Consider the following 13,935-nt stretch of genomic DNA (forward strand, 5'->3'; position numbering starts at 1 on the left):
CAGTATTACAATACATGTCTTTATATTTCAGATAAATTAATTTTAAGAGAAAATAAAATCAAGAAGTAAGGCTGCATGCTTCCTTTTTGAGGTAAATGCAAATCTGTAGAGGAATAATGCCATAGTGTGGTATTAGAATATCATGAATATAGTTACCCACCAAAAATAAAAAACGTAAACATTTTAGGCTTCATTTTGCATACATTAAGAGGAAGATATTGCCCTTGAAACAGGTACTCCAATCTAGAGTTATCCACCAATCTGAATATACAGCTATTGCTGACAAGCTTGCTCATTTTCAATTAAGGTTACACTTACGGAAAATACTGAGTTACACATCGGCAGAAATGTCGTATCATTTGTGAACATACTGAGCCCACATAGCTTTGCTGGAAGTCAGTGGAAACAGCCTGAAGAAGGCATTCATTAACTTGCATGAAAAACTCAGCATATGCTCCATGGATAGATTTGGGAAAAATCTGATGATCTCAGGAATGCTTTTCTATTGAAAGCCCAGTGTGCGTACCTGTAGTTATTACCAACAGAGCACAAAGGTGGAAAGAATGGACATGGAGTAGCTAATAGTATAGATGTATGCTCATACTCTTTTATCATGAAAATCTCACACATTGTTTTCTAATTTTGTTATTTAATGTATCAATTACTTTTCTTACCAATCAACTTATTCAGAAATAAATAATAAATCATTATGTTGAGCCAGATTATCCTTCTCTGTAGTCTTTTACCAAGCTCCAGCATTAACATTTTAAGGAGATCTAAGAAACAGCACAATAAATATTGCCTTTCCAATTCTCACTTTGCTATTGTGTAAATTTAAGAACTCTTACCAAAACATTGTTTCTATAGTAGTCAGCAAATGTTTAGAAACAGGATGTTCAGACAGTTCATTACTTTAACAAAATATACTACAGTATTGTTGATAATCTACTACAAACTCTATTATATATTGAGTTTATCACTGTGGTAATTTAATATCAAATAATGCAGACAAAAATAATAATGTCCAAATCACAGGGCACAAACAATATAATATCCTCCTTTACATTCATCAAGTCATGTATGCTGACTTGCAGTTGGACACCATTTATTAACCTCTAACAGTAGTAGAATCTTTACTAAAAAAGTAATTTAGTGACTAAATTGATAAATTGATAAGCAAAGGATATGGCTCTCTATTATGTTCTTCCTTTGTTCATCATCATTATCATCACCATTTATGCTTACAGCAGCACTCACCAAATAATTTTCGAATTATCCTCAATGTTAAATGGCAAAACTAAGTCACAGATAAAGTATGCAGCTTGCCCAGGTCATTCATCAAACATCATATATTAAAGCAAACATGACACATTCTGAGAAATATAACTATATAACTATCTTGTTGCAAACCGAAGATGTTCATTTAATATATTAAAAGAAGGAAAATATGAAGTTCTTAGTTGAAACACAGGGCAGGATGATATCAGAAGACTGGAATTCCACTTCTCAAGATTGTGTTTTCACTTCAAAATACACATGTGATTTCCTGTGATTGACAGGAAAAACTTGATTTATCTAGTTGGCAGAAACCACAGGTTGGCCCGTAAGCACTGGTCCTAAGTACCAACAGCAGTGCAAAAGACAACCACACTGTCTTTGAATAAAACTCTTAATTTAGAAAAAGAGCACTGAATCTCTCTAACTGGAGTAAAATTAGATTTGTTTTTCAATGAAAATGTGATTTATGTCAAAGTTTTCCATCTGTGAAATGGGAATAATTTCCTTTACTTATTTTACGGAATTTGTCTGAAGGCCCTATCACCGTTGTATGCTTATCTATGGCTGTAAGGTGTGATAGGAGCACCAAATGTTATAGCCTCGACTTAACGTAGCACTTAACCTTCTGAATAATTATCTTGAGTACATATTTAGCTACAAACACAAGACTGCATTTTCTAATTAGCTGCAGACATATTTTTGGGGCATGTGTTCTAAGTGTTTTACTGACATGGAACTGTATTGTTATTATTTTTATTGCAGTCACAGTGTACTGTGACCAGTCTACCTGTGGCAGATCAGAATCAAAAGACTTGGGTTGAAGTATACCCTTCTCCACACGACAAACATATTTTTATAATTATTAAGAGCTATAAACTCAATGTTAAACTGTTCTGTATGCTGGAATCTCTTTCAACCTCAGACAAAAAAAAGAATGATACAAAACCACATTCACTGGACTAGATTTTGGGGGAATAGTCTTTCTCCTCACTGAATTATTAAAACATTGTAATATCACTCTTGATCCATATGGATTGTGATAAGGTCACCTATTCTTTCCACTTACCAAAGTCTACACAAAACCAAACAGCAATACTTCAGTTACATTTTGAATACATTGCACTGAATATTACTCTGCTTGATTGAAACAACTAAAAGAAACGCCAATTCCGGGACAAAAGTACTTGAATCAGAAAAAACCAAAATAATAGATCATCAAAGCAAAGAGAAAGTCTTAGAACCCTTAAAAATATAAAAAGACCCTTTTTGTTTCTAAATTTGATTATAATTCCCAAGAGATATCAGAAACGGATTAAAAGTTTTTTCCATTTTCATTTTCTTTAAAACCATTACGTAGATTTGCACTGTCAATATAACTTGTGGAATAAGGAAACAATTATATACCTCTCAGTAGAAATAAGAAAAAATGGTCTGCTGATTTATATCTTACCAAAGAAAATAAAAACTTATCTGGAAAAACTAGCTAGTATATAAAAGCTCAATGTCATTAAAAAAAAACAAAACCCAAACCCTTCCAAAAGTCTTTTAAATCCCAAGATTACGGTTTGTGTGTTAGCACCATGAAATGCTTATGTAAGTATTAAAGGTGCTAGAAAACAAAATGTTGCAGCATTTCCTGAACTTTCTAAAAGACACCTATAAAATGAATCCCTACATCAACTTGTTCCATTTTTTTTAAAATGGAGATGTGAAAAAATTCAACAAGTAGCACATTTGTAGATCAATTTAGAATTTGGAGATGAGTATCTCTGTAGAATACTGACTGAAGTCTCAGTACATATATACATTTAGGAAGAGAAATAATGTACAGCTAGAAGGCACGCGAACTTTTTGTTTGTTCATTTGTTTTAGAATTTTTGTATATTTAGGAGAAAAGCAAGGGTTGAGTTGATTTAAATATGGATTGCTCCACCAGATGTGAAAGACTGGATGAGATACTTTCTTGGGGAAGAAGCAATAGTCAGGCTAAGTAGCTGAAGAAGGATTGCTACCGGAAGGTAAGTGGTGAGCTCAGTGGGTTTAAAGCTGCATTGCTATCATTTGCATGGGTTGGGGAGAACAGGACAGCAAGCTAAAAAGTAAGTACTAATGAATATGAAAGAGAAAGAGGAAAAGACAAAGCAAAAGACATTTAGGAGGAGAAAGAAATCAATTTAGTGAGACCAAAAATAAAGAAACAGGAGAAAATATGAAATTAAAATGAAAAGAACAAAAGGAAGGACACTATACAAATATATAAAGAGGGGAAAAACTGTTCTGGTATTTAGACTGAAACCTGCCATTTGAAGTTTTAAGCAGTGCTCATAAGGCATAACACTACAAACATTCTCAGCATTGCTTTCACCACTTTATTCGCATACTGCATAATCAATTTGAGACTGCTATTTGAAACTGCATGGAAAATTACCCATACATCTGGAAAATTACCCATACATCATCAATGTATTACTAAGTTTCTAAAATGTTCTAATACACTTTTCAAAAGTTCCTGTAGGAACAAAATGAGCAATGGTACTCATTATGAGGAGATAAAACAAGTCACTAACAAAACGTAATCCAATCATAGCAGATAAATGAAAGTTCTTATTTGCACTTATTGTTTTCCTACAGCAATAAAGCATCTAGATGCTGCAATGACTGGAAACTTAACATATGTTACTTTTAATAAAGCGATCAGTACATTTTGTATATAGTACTTTTAGTTAAATAGTTATGAAAAGTAAATGATGCAAAAGACTCCAGAGGGAAATGAAGAAAGAAAATCAAGTAGATCCCTGATGTATGACATGTCAGAACAGGTGGGGACACTTATGTAATTAAAGTGGGATAAAATTCTAGAACAGATGCCAGCATGGCCTGCAAGTTAAGAACAAGTGTCATACCATGAAGCACAATGGAACAATACAAAATTAGGAAAGCAAAGACAAGTACATCTTGAGGTAGCTTAAATTATTTTTTTTTGGTCTTTTGGAAAGCAAGTAGTAGACTGCATGTTTTGAAAAGTACAGATACTGGGGGGAGAAAAAGCAGTCCTTTCACATATGTAATGATTAACTAAAACCAACAAATTAAAAAAAAAAGTTTCTGAAATGCTGGAATGCTAGCAGTTTTGATACATTACATTAATAGTTTCCATTGTACATCAGTTGCATTCAGTTATGTCCAAATGGCTACTATTTAAAATGTAATGCATTCAGTCCTGCTCCCTTTCTACAGGTGTATGTTGTAAAATTATAGTCTGCAAAAATCTAACTTTTCCAGACTAACAATTAGGAGAAAGTAATTTTAGTGTTATATGATATATTTTTAAAATGTTTTTCTCAGTTTTTGAGAAAATGAAAAAAAAAAAAAAAAAGAGAAACTGGTCTTACAAGAGTATGTGCAGGGTTTCTTTAGTTCTGCAGGATGAAGCCAAGCAAACATGTTCATGGCATACCTGGGGCAGCAGTTCTGCTATGAGTAACAATGGGAAAACCCTCCATATTTGAAAAGTTCCTTATTTAGAATTAGGATGATGTAATTATCAAAAACAGAGTGGAAAGGAGGCTTCTGAGAAATTTAGTACATTACCCTCTCCAAAATGCAGTACCCATGCTAAAAAAAAAAGCTTCCTTAATGTCCTGAGGATCTCTGGTAATGGAGACTTCATAATTTTTCTCAACAATCTATTCTAGCACTTTATTCCTCATGTCAAACATGAATCACTCTTGCTGTAACCACAGTTTAAGAATTTTTTTGCCCTATCCATTAAAGACTCAAATGACTCAAACTGCTTATTCAGTTCAGAAATGGAGGAAAAATCCATGAACAAGAATATGTAGCTTGTGAGGCACCATTCCTTGCTTCTTTTCACGTTATTCTCTGAGCGCAAAGCTATCATTCCTGAATATTTTTTACATACCTCTTTCCCTGTCTTTCTTTCAACCTGTCCACAGAGGCCGTGGAAAACCTCTGGTCAATAACTTTTCAGAAACATAGTCGACAAAATCAGATGCAGTACGCCTGCCAAGGCCTTACAGCAAAAGGAACGCTTTGCATGTCTTGCAGTAACTCACTTAGGTACAGCCCACGATGCTTGCCTCTTTCTCAAAAACCACAAAGGAGACATGGTTGTTATGGCATGCAGGTAAATGGCCAGCCCTGGCCTGATGTTAAACTGACAAGGTAACAATGTGAGAAACTACTGGACATTGCATACAATGCAAAGGGAGAAGTTCGCTGGCTATCTCAAGCCTGTGGCTATACTAATAAGGCTATACTAATAAAACAATAAGGAGATAAACTAGCAGGTGAAATATATGAAAAGGAAGTGAAGAAGGGGTGAAGAATGTCAGAAGATAATGAAAAAGGGGTGCTGACTTACAGACAGTGGTGGTGGTATCACAGATTAAGGCTGAAATAACTAAATAAGCATGTAAAAATCAGAAAAAAACAAGAGCCAATGAAGAAGGAGTAAAACATGGGTAGGTTCCTTACTTGGGAGGGGGAAAAAGGAATATAAGGAATGCCATATGAATGGGGTTTTTGGGGGTCTCTGTTGATCAGCCCTGTCCCTGATTACCACAGGCTGATGTAATAATAAAATGTAATAATAAATCATAACAATGAACCTGTTGTTTTTCTTATTGTTGCTGTCTGACTGGCTTCTGCAGACAGGGGCATCTGGGATGGCCTCCCTAAGTGCTAGCAAGGCAATGGAGTTTGGACCAAACCTCCCTAAAAGAATTTGCATCCCCAGATACTTTTCAAGTATTTTCTAGCAACATCTTCTCCAGTTGTTTCCCACAGCCTCTCACATATACTTGATTATTCTTGCCTATGTGCTGTACCCTAATTGGCTTCCACCCTGTTTTTCAGATTCATTCTTCAATATGTCAAGATCATTCTTAGGTCTAAAACTGTATTTTAAAGCTTCATGTCTGCAAAGCTAGTAGGCTTATTTTACCTAATGCACTGTAAAGGAAGTATTCAAAGGAATTGGATCCAGGACAGACCTTTTCAGGACTTCTAGTGATTATGTCAGCTTTGAAAGTGAATCATTTATACCTATTATTGGATTATCCAACAAAGTCTGTACAACCAAATCCATATAATACTTGTTTAAAGTATTGTCATGTCAAGAAATGTCATAAACCTTACTGGAATCGAGATACGTTGCAGCAACCACCTGTCACCCATCCACAAGATGTGTTATACTATCACAGGAGGAAATTAGATTGGTTGTCACTATTTATTCTTGACAAATCCTTCAGGGCACTCATTCGTTATCATGCAGCTGCATACCAATATTTTGTTTATTTATTTCAAAATTCTTTCCAGACATTGAAGTCAAATTAACTAGTCTCTAATTCTCCAACTTCTCTTTCTTTTTCCATTAACAGCCATGATTTTTGCCGTTTCCTAATGTTTTGAGATGTCACCTGGCAGACACAAATTCCCTGAAATATCTCGACAATAGGTCTGAGACTACTTTGACCAGTTTTTCAAATATCACCAGGCATCAAAAGCATACATACCACCAAAACTTCCCTTTGTATTGTAATCTGAGATTTTATTGGGGTTTGCTAGTATTATTTGCAATAACCATCTTTTGCAGTTGACCTTTTTAGTGAAGGCTGACCTCTGATATGCTGAGTAGAAGACAAACATTTTCCTTTGTCTTCTTCCTATTAATGAACTTAGAGGGTAATTTTTTGTTACCCATCTATCCCTTGCTGGTTGCATCTTAATCTGTGTCCTGGCCTTCCTGGTACTATCACATGCTATGCTTTTACAATCCTTGTCTCTAGATTGCATTTTCTGTATGATTTCCTCTGGAGGTCAGTGAAGAGGTCCCTGCAAAAAATCAAAACAAACAAGGGAAGAGACATCCTAGGCAGTAGTGAAAATCTGTTTCATAGCATCACAAGAAAAAATATACATAGTCTTAATATCTGATCAGTATTTTCCTATTTCTGCTGAGATGAAACTGTATTCTTTTAGTGAAGGACAGGAAATTATCATATTAGTCTTAAAAACATTAAAAAACACCCAGTAAACAAAATAAAGAACCTTGCAAGTAGTTTTTCTGTACAGAGAGAGAATTGCTTAATTTACTGTTTCATAAAAAATACAGAGCAATCCAGCAGTGTGTATCTTTTTGAAAATCGAGTCCCAAATCTAACTGCCTACAGATAACACGGAATCAAGTGCTTTCAAGTCTCTCACTGTAATAAACTGAATCAAGCAGAATCAAAATTTATAATATTTGGAGAATGGTGGCTGTAAACATCCTCCACACTCAATAAAATAATGTACAAACTGGCTCAATCCCCCTCTCTTCTTGTGGAGCACCAACATGCTCTAAAAGTATGCAGTGTGTAGATGCTGTGTGCTTTGTAATCTATACAGGTTACATATACCCTTAAAGCCAAAGCTTCAGCAGTGGTACTTACTTAATACCTTTCAAATTTGTGTAATCCCTGTATATTTGTTAAAAACCCTGTAGTCCTCAACATGGACTAACTAGCATGACCTGCCCTGGGATAACCAGAACTCTCCAAACAATTCCCAATTTAAGCATTAGTGGGAATAATTTCCAATAGGCAGTTTAAATGCAGACACCTTGCTTTGGTGGGAGAAGAGAATTTAAACGTGTGGAAGTAGTCAGACCATGCCAGTTAATGTCATGATCTTGTACCGTTTATTTTAACAGTACAAATATATTCATAATAACTACAACTACTACTACCTTTCCTACTGCCTCTTTCTAACTTTGGATCATAGACACAGGGCAAAGTCCTAACTCTATCTGACATCTTCGTTTGGCAAAGAGACCATAAATACAGCTGGTTTAGACCTGGGAACCAGTATCTTAGTCCTTTCACTTTCCAGTTTTCTTTAGTTATATGCCCATGGAATTCATCATGTTCTGGAGACTCGGTTTCCAGTAAAACCAGTCAGGGGCAATATGAAAGACAAGTAAGAAAGCCAGGTTTAGCAAAGTAATTTTTTATGTTCTTAACCCTGAATCTCAGTTTGTTAATGACCTATGAAAAACAGAATCTGAATGAAACCTATCCTGATCCAACCTTGTTCCTTTACAAAAGATTAAGTTGGACTCTAAAGCAATGAAGAAAACTCACCACAGGCGACACAATAATGAAACTCTAAGGACCTGTTTAATTCTTCAGGAATGTCCATACTCAAAAGCAAAGATAAATTTGCAGCTATCAGCGATTTTACTTCAAGGAAGCTCTTCAAGTGACCTTCAATCTCTTAAGCTTAATCTTTCTCTGAATTTTAAATCAATTGCATTAACAAGAGCCATTCAGGTTTGTACAAACATTATGTAACTGACATTAATAGGCTCCATTAATCTAGGGCAGATCAAGTTCTCTTCTGTTTTCAGTTATCATTGCCAAGTTGTCTTTTATTCCTCTGCGATATACATACATACATACATATATATATCTATCTATGAGAGATTCACATTTTGGTTGCTTTTAAAGCAAATTTTGACAGGACATTTTAAAGCCTGAATTTTTTACATTGCTCCTTTAAAAAATTATGTTTTATTTACTTGATGTGCCCAAATTCATTATAAACATTATTTTTTCTCACTTTTTGGCAGAGAACAATCCAATGCTTGTTGCTGTCAGTCTCACCTTAAATTTTCAACTCCTGAAATTAAGGTCCTAATTGTATCTTCCCTTCTTTTCATACTTGGAATGGAAAAAGTGGGATAGGCTTGTACTGCCTAACTTTAGGCACCTACTTTAGATGATATGCTAAGAGGCTACTCTTTTTAGGACCTCAGTATAGTCAAGACAGAAAAAGAGGCTCCTATAAAGGATGATTTAAAGTGTTGATAGCAAGTTCCACATTTGAACATCTCTCTGGAACAGAAAAATTTTCTGCACTATCTAGGCAGTTCATGGAGACTAGCCCGTTTATTTAGGAAATCAAATTAGGTAGTGATAGGGTTGTATGACTGTCCCCAATATATTTTAAAAATTGAGGAAGAATATGTCTTCCTTTTTTCAACTAAACCCATTATGTGTGCCTAAACTGATATGAATAAACTTTGAGTAGTTACTAAGGTACTTGTAGTAGAGAGTTCATCCAACAAAAGATCCAAATTCGATACCTTTTCACCTGGCATTCATAATCACCTGTTTTTCATATCAGTTTAATTAATAATTAAAAGCCATGGCAAAGACAGTAATTAAATGCTCTCTTCTAATAAAGAACAGGTATTTATTTTGGTTTTGGGGTAACCTGATTATCTACTATACATAGAATTAAAGTCTTCAGTGGTTTTTGAGGTACATTTTTTTTCAAAGTACCAACCCAAATACAAGAAGACAGTTTCCTGTGTAAGAAAATGTGAATGGTTAAATATTTTTAATAACTCCTAGGACAGTCTATAAATGTCCAAGTACATTTTACATATATGATAACAAAATGGTGACATACGGAAGAATATACAAGCTGTCAAACTAATAAATATTTATTTGACCCTGATATGAAGAATTTTTGACTCAGTCTTTGACTTCTGTAATAAAATTCCATAATAAATTTCTGCAGTAAACCACTATAAAAGTCACCTTGCCTAATTTTCACTCTTATAATCTACAAACCCATTATTTTTTGGAAACAGCAGGGATTAGGCTCTTTGTTCCTGAGTAATGACTCAATGCCAGATTGATGCAATGAAAGCACACGTAAGTTTATAGTTTTATAATTAGTTTTATAATACAAGCTTCAAAGTACTTTCCAGAATTACAGAATTAGCCTGGAAAATGCTACTATTGTATCTCACAAAGTAAATGAGAAAACTCTTTGCAATGCTACAAGAAGTAAGAATACTTCCCAATGCAGTAAATTCATCTGGATCTTCAGGATATTTGGCTAGTTGGAGCAGAAGAAATATCTCATCAGGCTCCTGAGCTCCAGAAGTCCCAGACAAACAGTCATGGCAAACGTAGTCTGCTCAGCATGACACATGCAAAACAGATTGAATTTGTAATACACTCCTTGGCTATCTGTGCACCGTATGTGATATAAATACAGAGTTACCTTGTCAGACTCACTGCTGCAATATTGCATGCAAACATACACTATGCTTTCCAATACCATTTCATGGCTCCATCTAATCGACGTTTTAGGTCTACAGTGGAGGATTCTACTCATTACTGTGGTTCAGTAACAATCTGCTGTATTAAGTAGGTCATTTCAGAACTTCAAACCATAGAAAGCTTGGTTTTAGACTTTTAAAACTGACTAAATGTGTGTATGTAAGCTCTATAATTGTGCAACTTAATGCAATGACAAGAATTTTAAAAAAAATGGATAATACAATGAAAGTCTTACCTGGTCCGAGGGAGAACAGCATTTATTTGCCATTTTCATCTATGAAAGAGAGATGGAAGAATACACAGAGTTATTAATATGCTTAAGAGTTTCTGTGATGCAATTAGCATTGACTTAGTTATTGAACACTGTAGTAATATTTCCAAATTATATGTGTAAGAAATTAAATCATTCAGTGCTTAAATACTAGATTTCTACTATTACACTAAATCTACAAAACCAAGGACTCAAAAGATGGGAAGCCTTTTATCAGAGTTTTCATTAAATCCTTTATAAAGATTTGCATTTATGAATTTAACTTTGCCACTCTGAGTGAAAATATTATACTGTATTGTAGACACCTCACTTAGGTCTCAGTTAAACAATTGCTTAAGCATCTATAAATGAGGCATGTGATTAAGTAGTTGTGAAATGAAGGTCATAGAGTGTAAGTTTAAAGATGAAGGGAATATTGTTTAGGCTTTCCTTTTAGTTTACTCTTCAAGATAAAGTTACATATCTTTCTTCTTCCTCTCTGTTCAGATAATGAAGTTTTGTTGATTTTGGCTTTTCTTTGGCAGTCTTAGTTTACATAGATGAGTGGTGGACAAACCCTAATATTCCATTCTTTAAAACACAGTATTAGTAAGTGTAGTAATGATATGGAATCTAGACAGAAAAAGATTAGACTGGAAAGACAGACTCCCCTATATGCAAGGATGTAAGCTTCAAACTGTCCTACAGTTGAGTACTTCCAAAGGATCTTGTTGTCAAAAAGGCTTTTTTATAACAAATGAAAGACTTGTGACAGAAGACCAAAAGCTATAGCTATGCACAGGGAAAACTGCAATTGCTACAGGAAAATAGCAGAAGAAATCCAGAGCTATCACTTGTATCCTGGCCATACCAGATTTGTAAGATCAAATCTGTGGATCATTTTCGGAAGTAGAGCATGTCTGCAGTCTTGTAGCTCAATAAATATGGTAATGCCATTGCTTATTGTGGTGGGTTGACTCTGGCCAGCAGCTGAGCACCCAGACAGCTGCTGACTCCCTTCCCCCTCCCAGCAGGAAGGGAGAGAGTATAGGAAGAGCAAAAGCAAGAAGACTTGTGGGTCAAGAAAAAGAGAGCTTAATAAGTGAAGGAAACAGGACAAAACCAACTGATATAAAGGTAATCACTCGCTACCTCCCACAAGCAGACTGATGCCCAACCAGTCTCCAAGCAACAGCCACCTTGGACAAGAAACACCCACCTTCTTTGTCTGCTACGTCACTCCTATTGCTGAGCACAATGTTATATGGTATGCAGTATCTCTTTGGCCAATTTGGGTCAGCTGTCCCAACTGTGTCCCTTTCCAATTCCTTGCCTATCCCTTGCTGGGGGAGGTGGGGTGTGTCAGAGTGAGAAAAAGTCAAAAGCCTTGATGCTATGCAAGCTCTGTTCAGCAACAGTCAAAACACTGGTGTGTAATTAAAATTGTTTTAGCCACAAATACAAAACACAGCACCATATGGCTACTAAGAAAGTTGCCTCCATCCCAGCCAGAGCCAGTACACCTGTAAGAGGCCAACAGGCTTTGTGTTATGCTCATGACACAGACCTCAGAATGTGTCAGGGTTTGTCTGGACTTGTCTTGGACTGTTTGCAGCTGTATTACAGCTTGTTTAGCTATAAAATAAACATCTAATGACCATGAGACTGCTGCCTACTTGATTTTAGTAAAGTACAGCTGTGGGATCTAATGACATGAATAATATATAAAAGCTACAGGTTTATATATAAAGTATATAAAGTGTATATACCCACACACACTTGTAGCTAACAGATGGCAATAGCACGTCATTATTCTGCATGCAGTGAATTATCTATGACTGTAAACAAAATGACCCTCAGACAAAACGTAATGTGGAGGAGCACAGGATGACAGCAGGAGCCTTGGCTGTATGGACACAGGGTGATACCAAGCCTCAGGGCTGCAGGAACTCACCAGTCAGTCCTAACCCATCATGGGCCATCAGGGCTCCTTCTCCCCTACAGGCTCACTTTTGCAGCCTGTTTGAATTGAATTGTGTGGTCAAATGGTGCAGGTGTGCTGGTGGGTCAGACAGCTGGGAGCGACTGAGGCTCTGGGGATGAGGTGGCCAGACCTGCTGGGAGCCTAGGGCATCTGGCAGACCTGGCTCTTAGCTTGGGTAGAGTGCTGGGAGAGCCTGCCAACCCCTTGGAGGGGCCCTGCCATGCTCCCTACCACCTCCCAACTACCCCAGAGGAGGAATGGGGACCACCACAACAGGGGCAGGTCACAGCCTGCAGGTGCTGGCTCCTGCACCATAGCACAGATGAGGACTGGTGATGAGGATGGAGCTGACATGCAGCTGCCAAGCTGACGGGGGGGCCCCAGCAAGGTTCCTTGCAGCTTTCATGCACAGCTCTGCCTACAGCAGCCTGACCCCAGGCTGCATGGCTGCACCATGCCAGAGGTGGCCTGGAGCACTTTGGGAGGGGGAAAAGGTGGCAGAGCTTCTTGGTGCTCTCAGGGCCCCGACAGTACCAAATCAGTGGGTACTCAAGAACCCCACTCTGTAACTTGGATAAAACACGTTGGTGACATGCCCAGTGTTGCAGAAGGAGGCAGACCTCACCAGTCTGATTTGGTAATAGGCTTAATCCTGAGCAGTTGTGCAGGACATAATGAGAAGGCACCCGGAATGCTTTAAGGTCGGTATGAACGCCATCACACCCTACCCATATTCAGCTTCAACCTTTCTCCAGTGCTTCAGACACAAATACATACACAAAGTAACCACACAGAAGCCATGTTACACAGACAGAAAATAATATGTTCTTGCAGGTGGCCAAAGACATGCTGAATAATAACATGATTATAGCATAAACCAGTGCAAATAAACAGGGCTAGTGGGGATCCTGTCTCCTTTCGCTCTCTTTTTTGGTTCAAACTACTTAAGCTCCCTATATGATAGGAAGAAATTTGGGGGTTTTGGTTTTTTGTTTTTATTTATTTTATTGTGTTCAGATGTGCCTGGAAAAATGTGTGTTAGACTGGCCATGCAGGTTTTCTGCAGAATGAGGGTAGAGTATTGTGAAGAGCATCCTCATAACCAGTCCAGCTTCCCATTGGTAAAGGCAATAGGGAAGAACGCTTTGGACTCCACAGCTATTCACTGCACAGTCTTAGCTCATTCCCTATTCAAAGCAGGGATGGCTGCAGCCCTGACGTAACTGTAGGGGAAGAGGAAAGATGTCCTTCTGCATCACATTATGTCCCTATGTCATGGGGCT

At 36.9% G+C, this 13,935-nt stretch overlaps 1 protein-coding gene across 1 annotated transcript in view; it reads right to left on the reverse strand.

Annotated features, from left to right (window-relative positions):
- Window positions 1-13,935, reverse strand: part of SNTG2 (syntrophin gamma 2) — a 308,015-nt gene that overhangs the window by 48,279 nt on the left and 245,801 nt on the right. Inside the window, exon 11 of the mRNA XM_075049219.1 lies at window positions 10,654-10,692. Coding sequence (XP_074905320.1) covers window positions 10,654-10,692 — 39 coding nt within the window. The remainder of the gene's footprint in view (window positions 1-10,653; window positions 10,693-13,935) is intronic.

This window comes from Buteo buteo, chromosome 17, assembly GCF_964188355.1.
Source record: "Buteo buteo chromosome 17, bButBut1.hap1.1, whole genome shotgun sequence".
Lineage (NCBI taxonomy): Eukaryota > Metazoa > Chordata > Aves > Accipitriformes > Accipitridae > Buteo > Buteo buteo.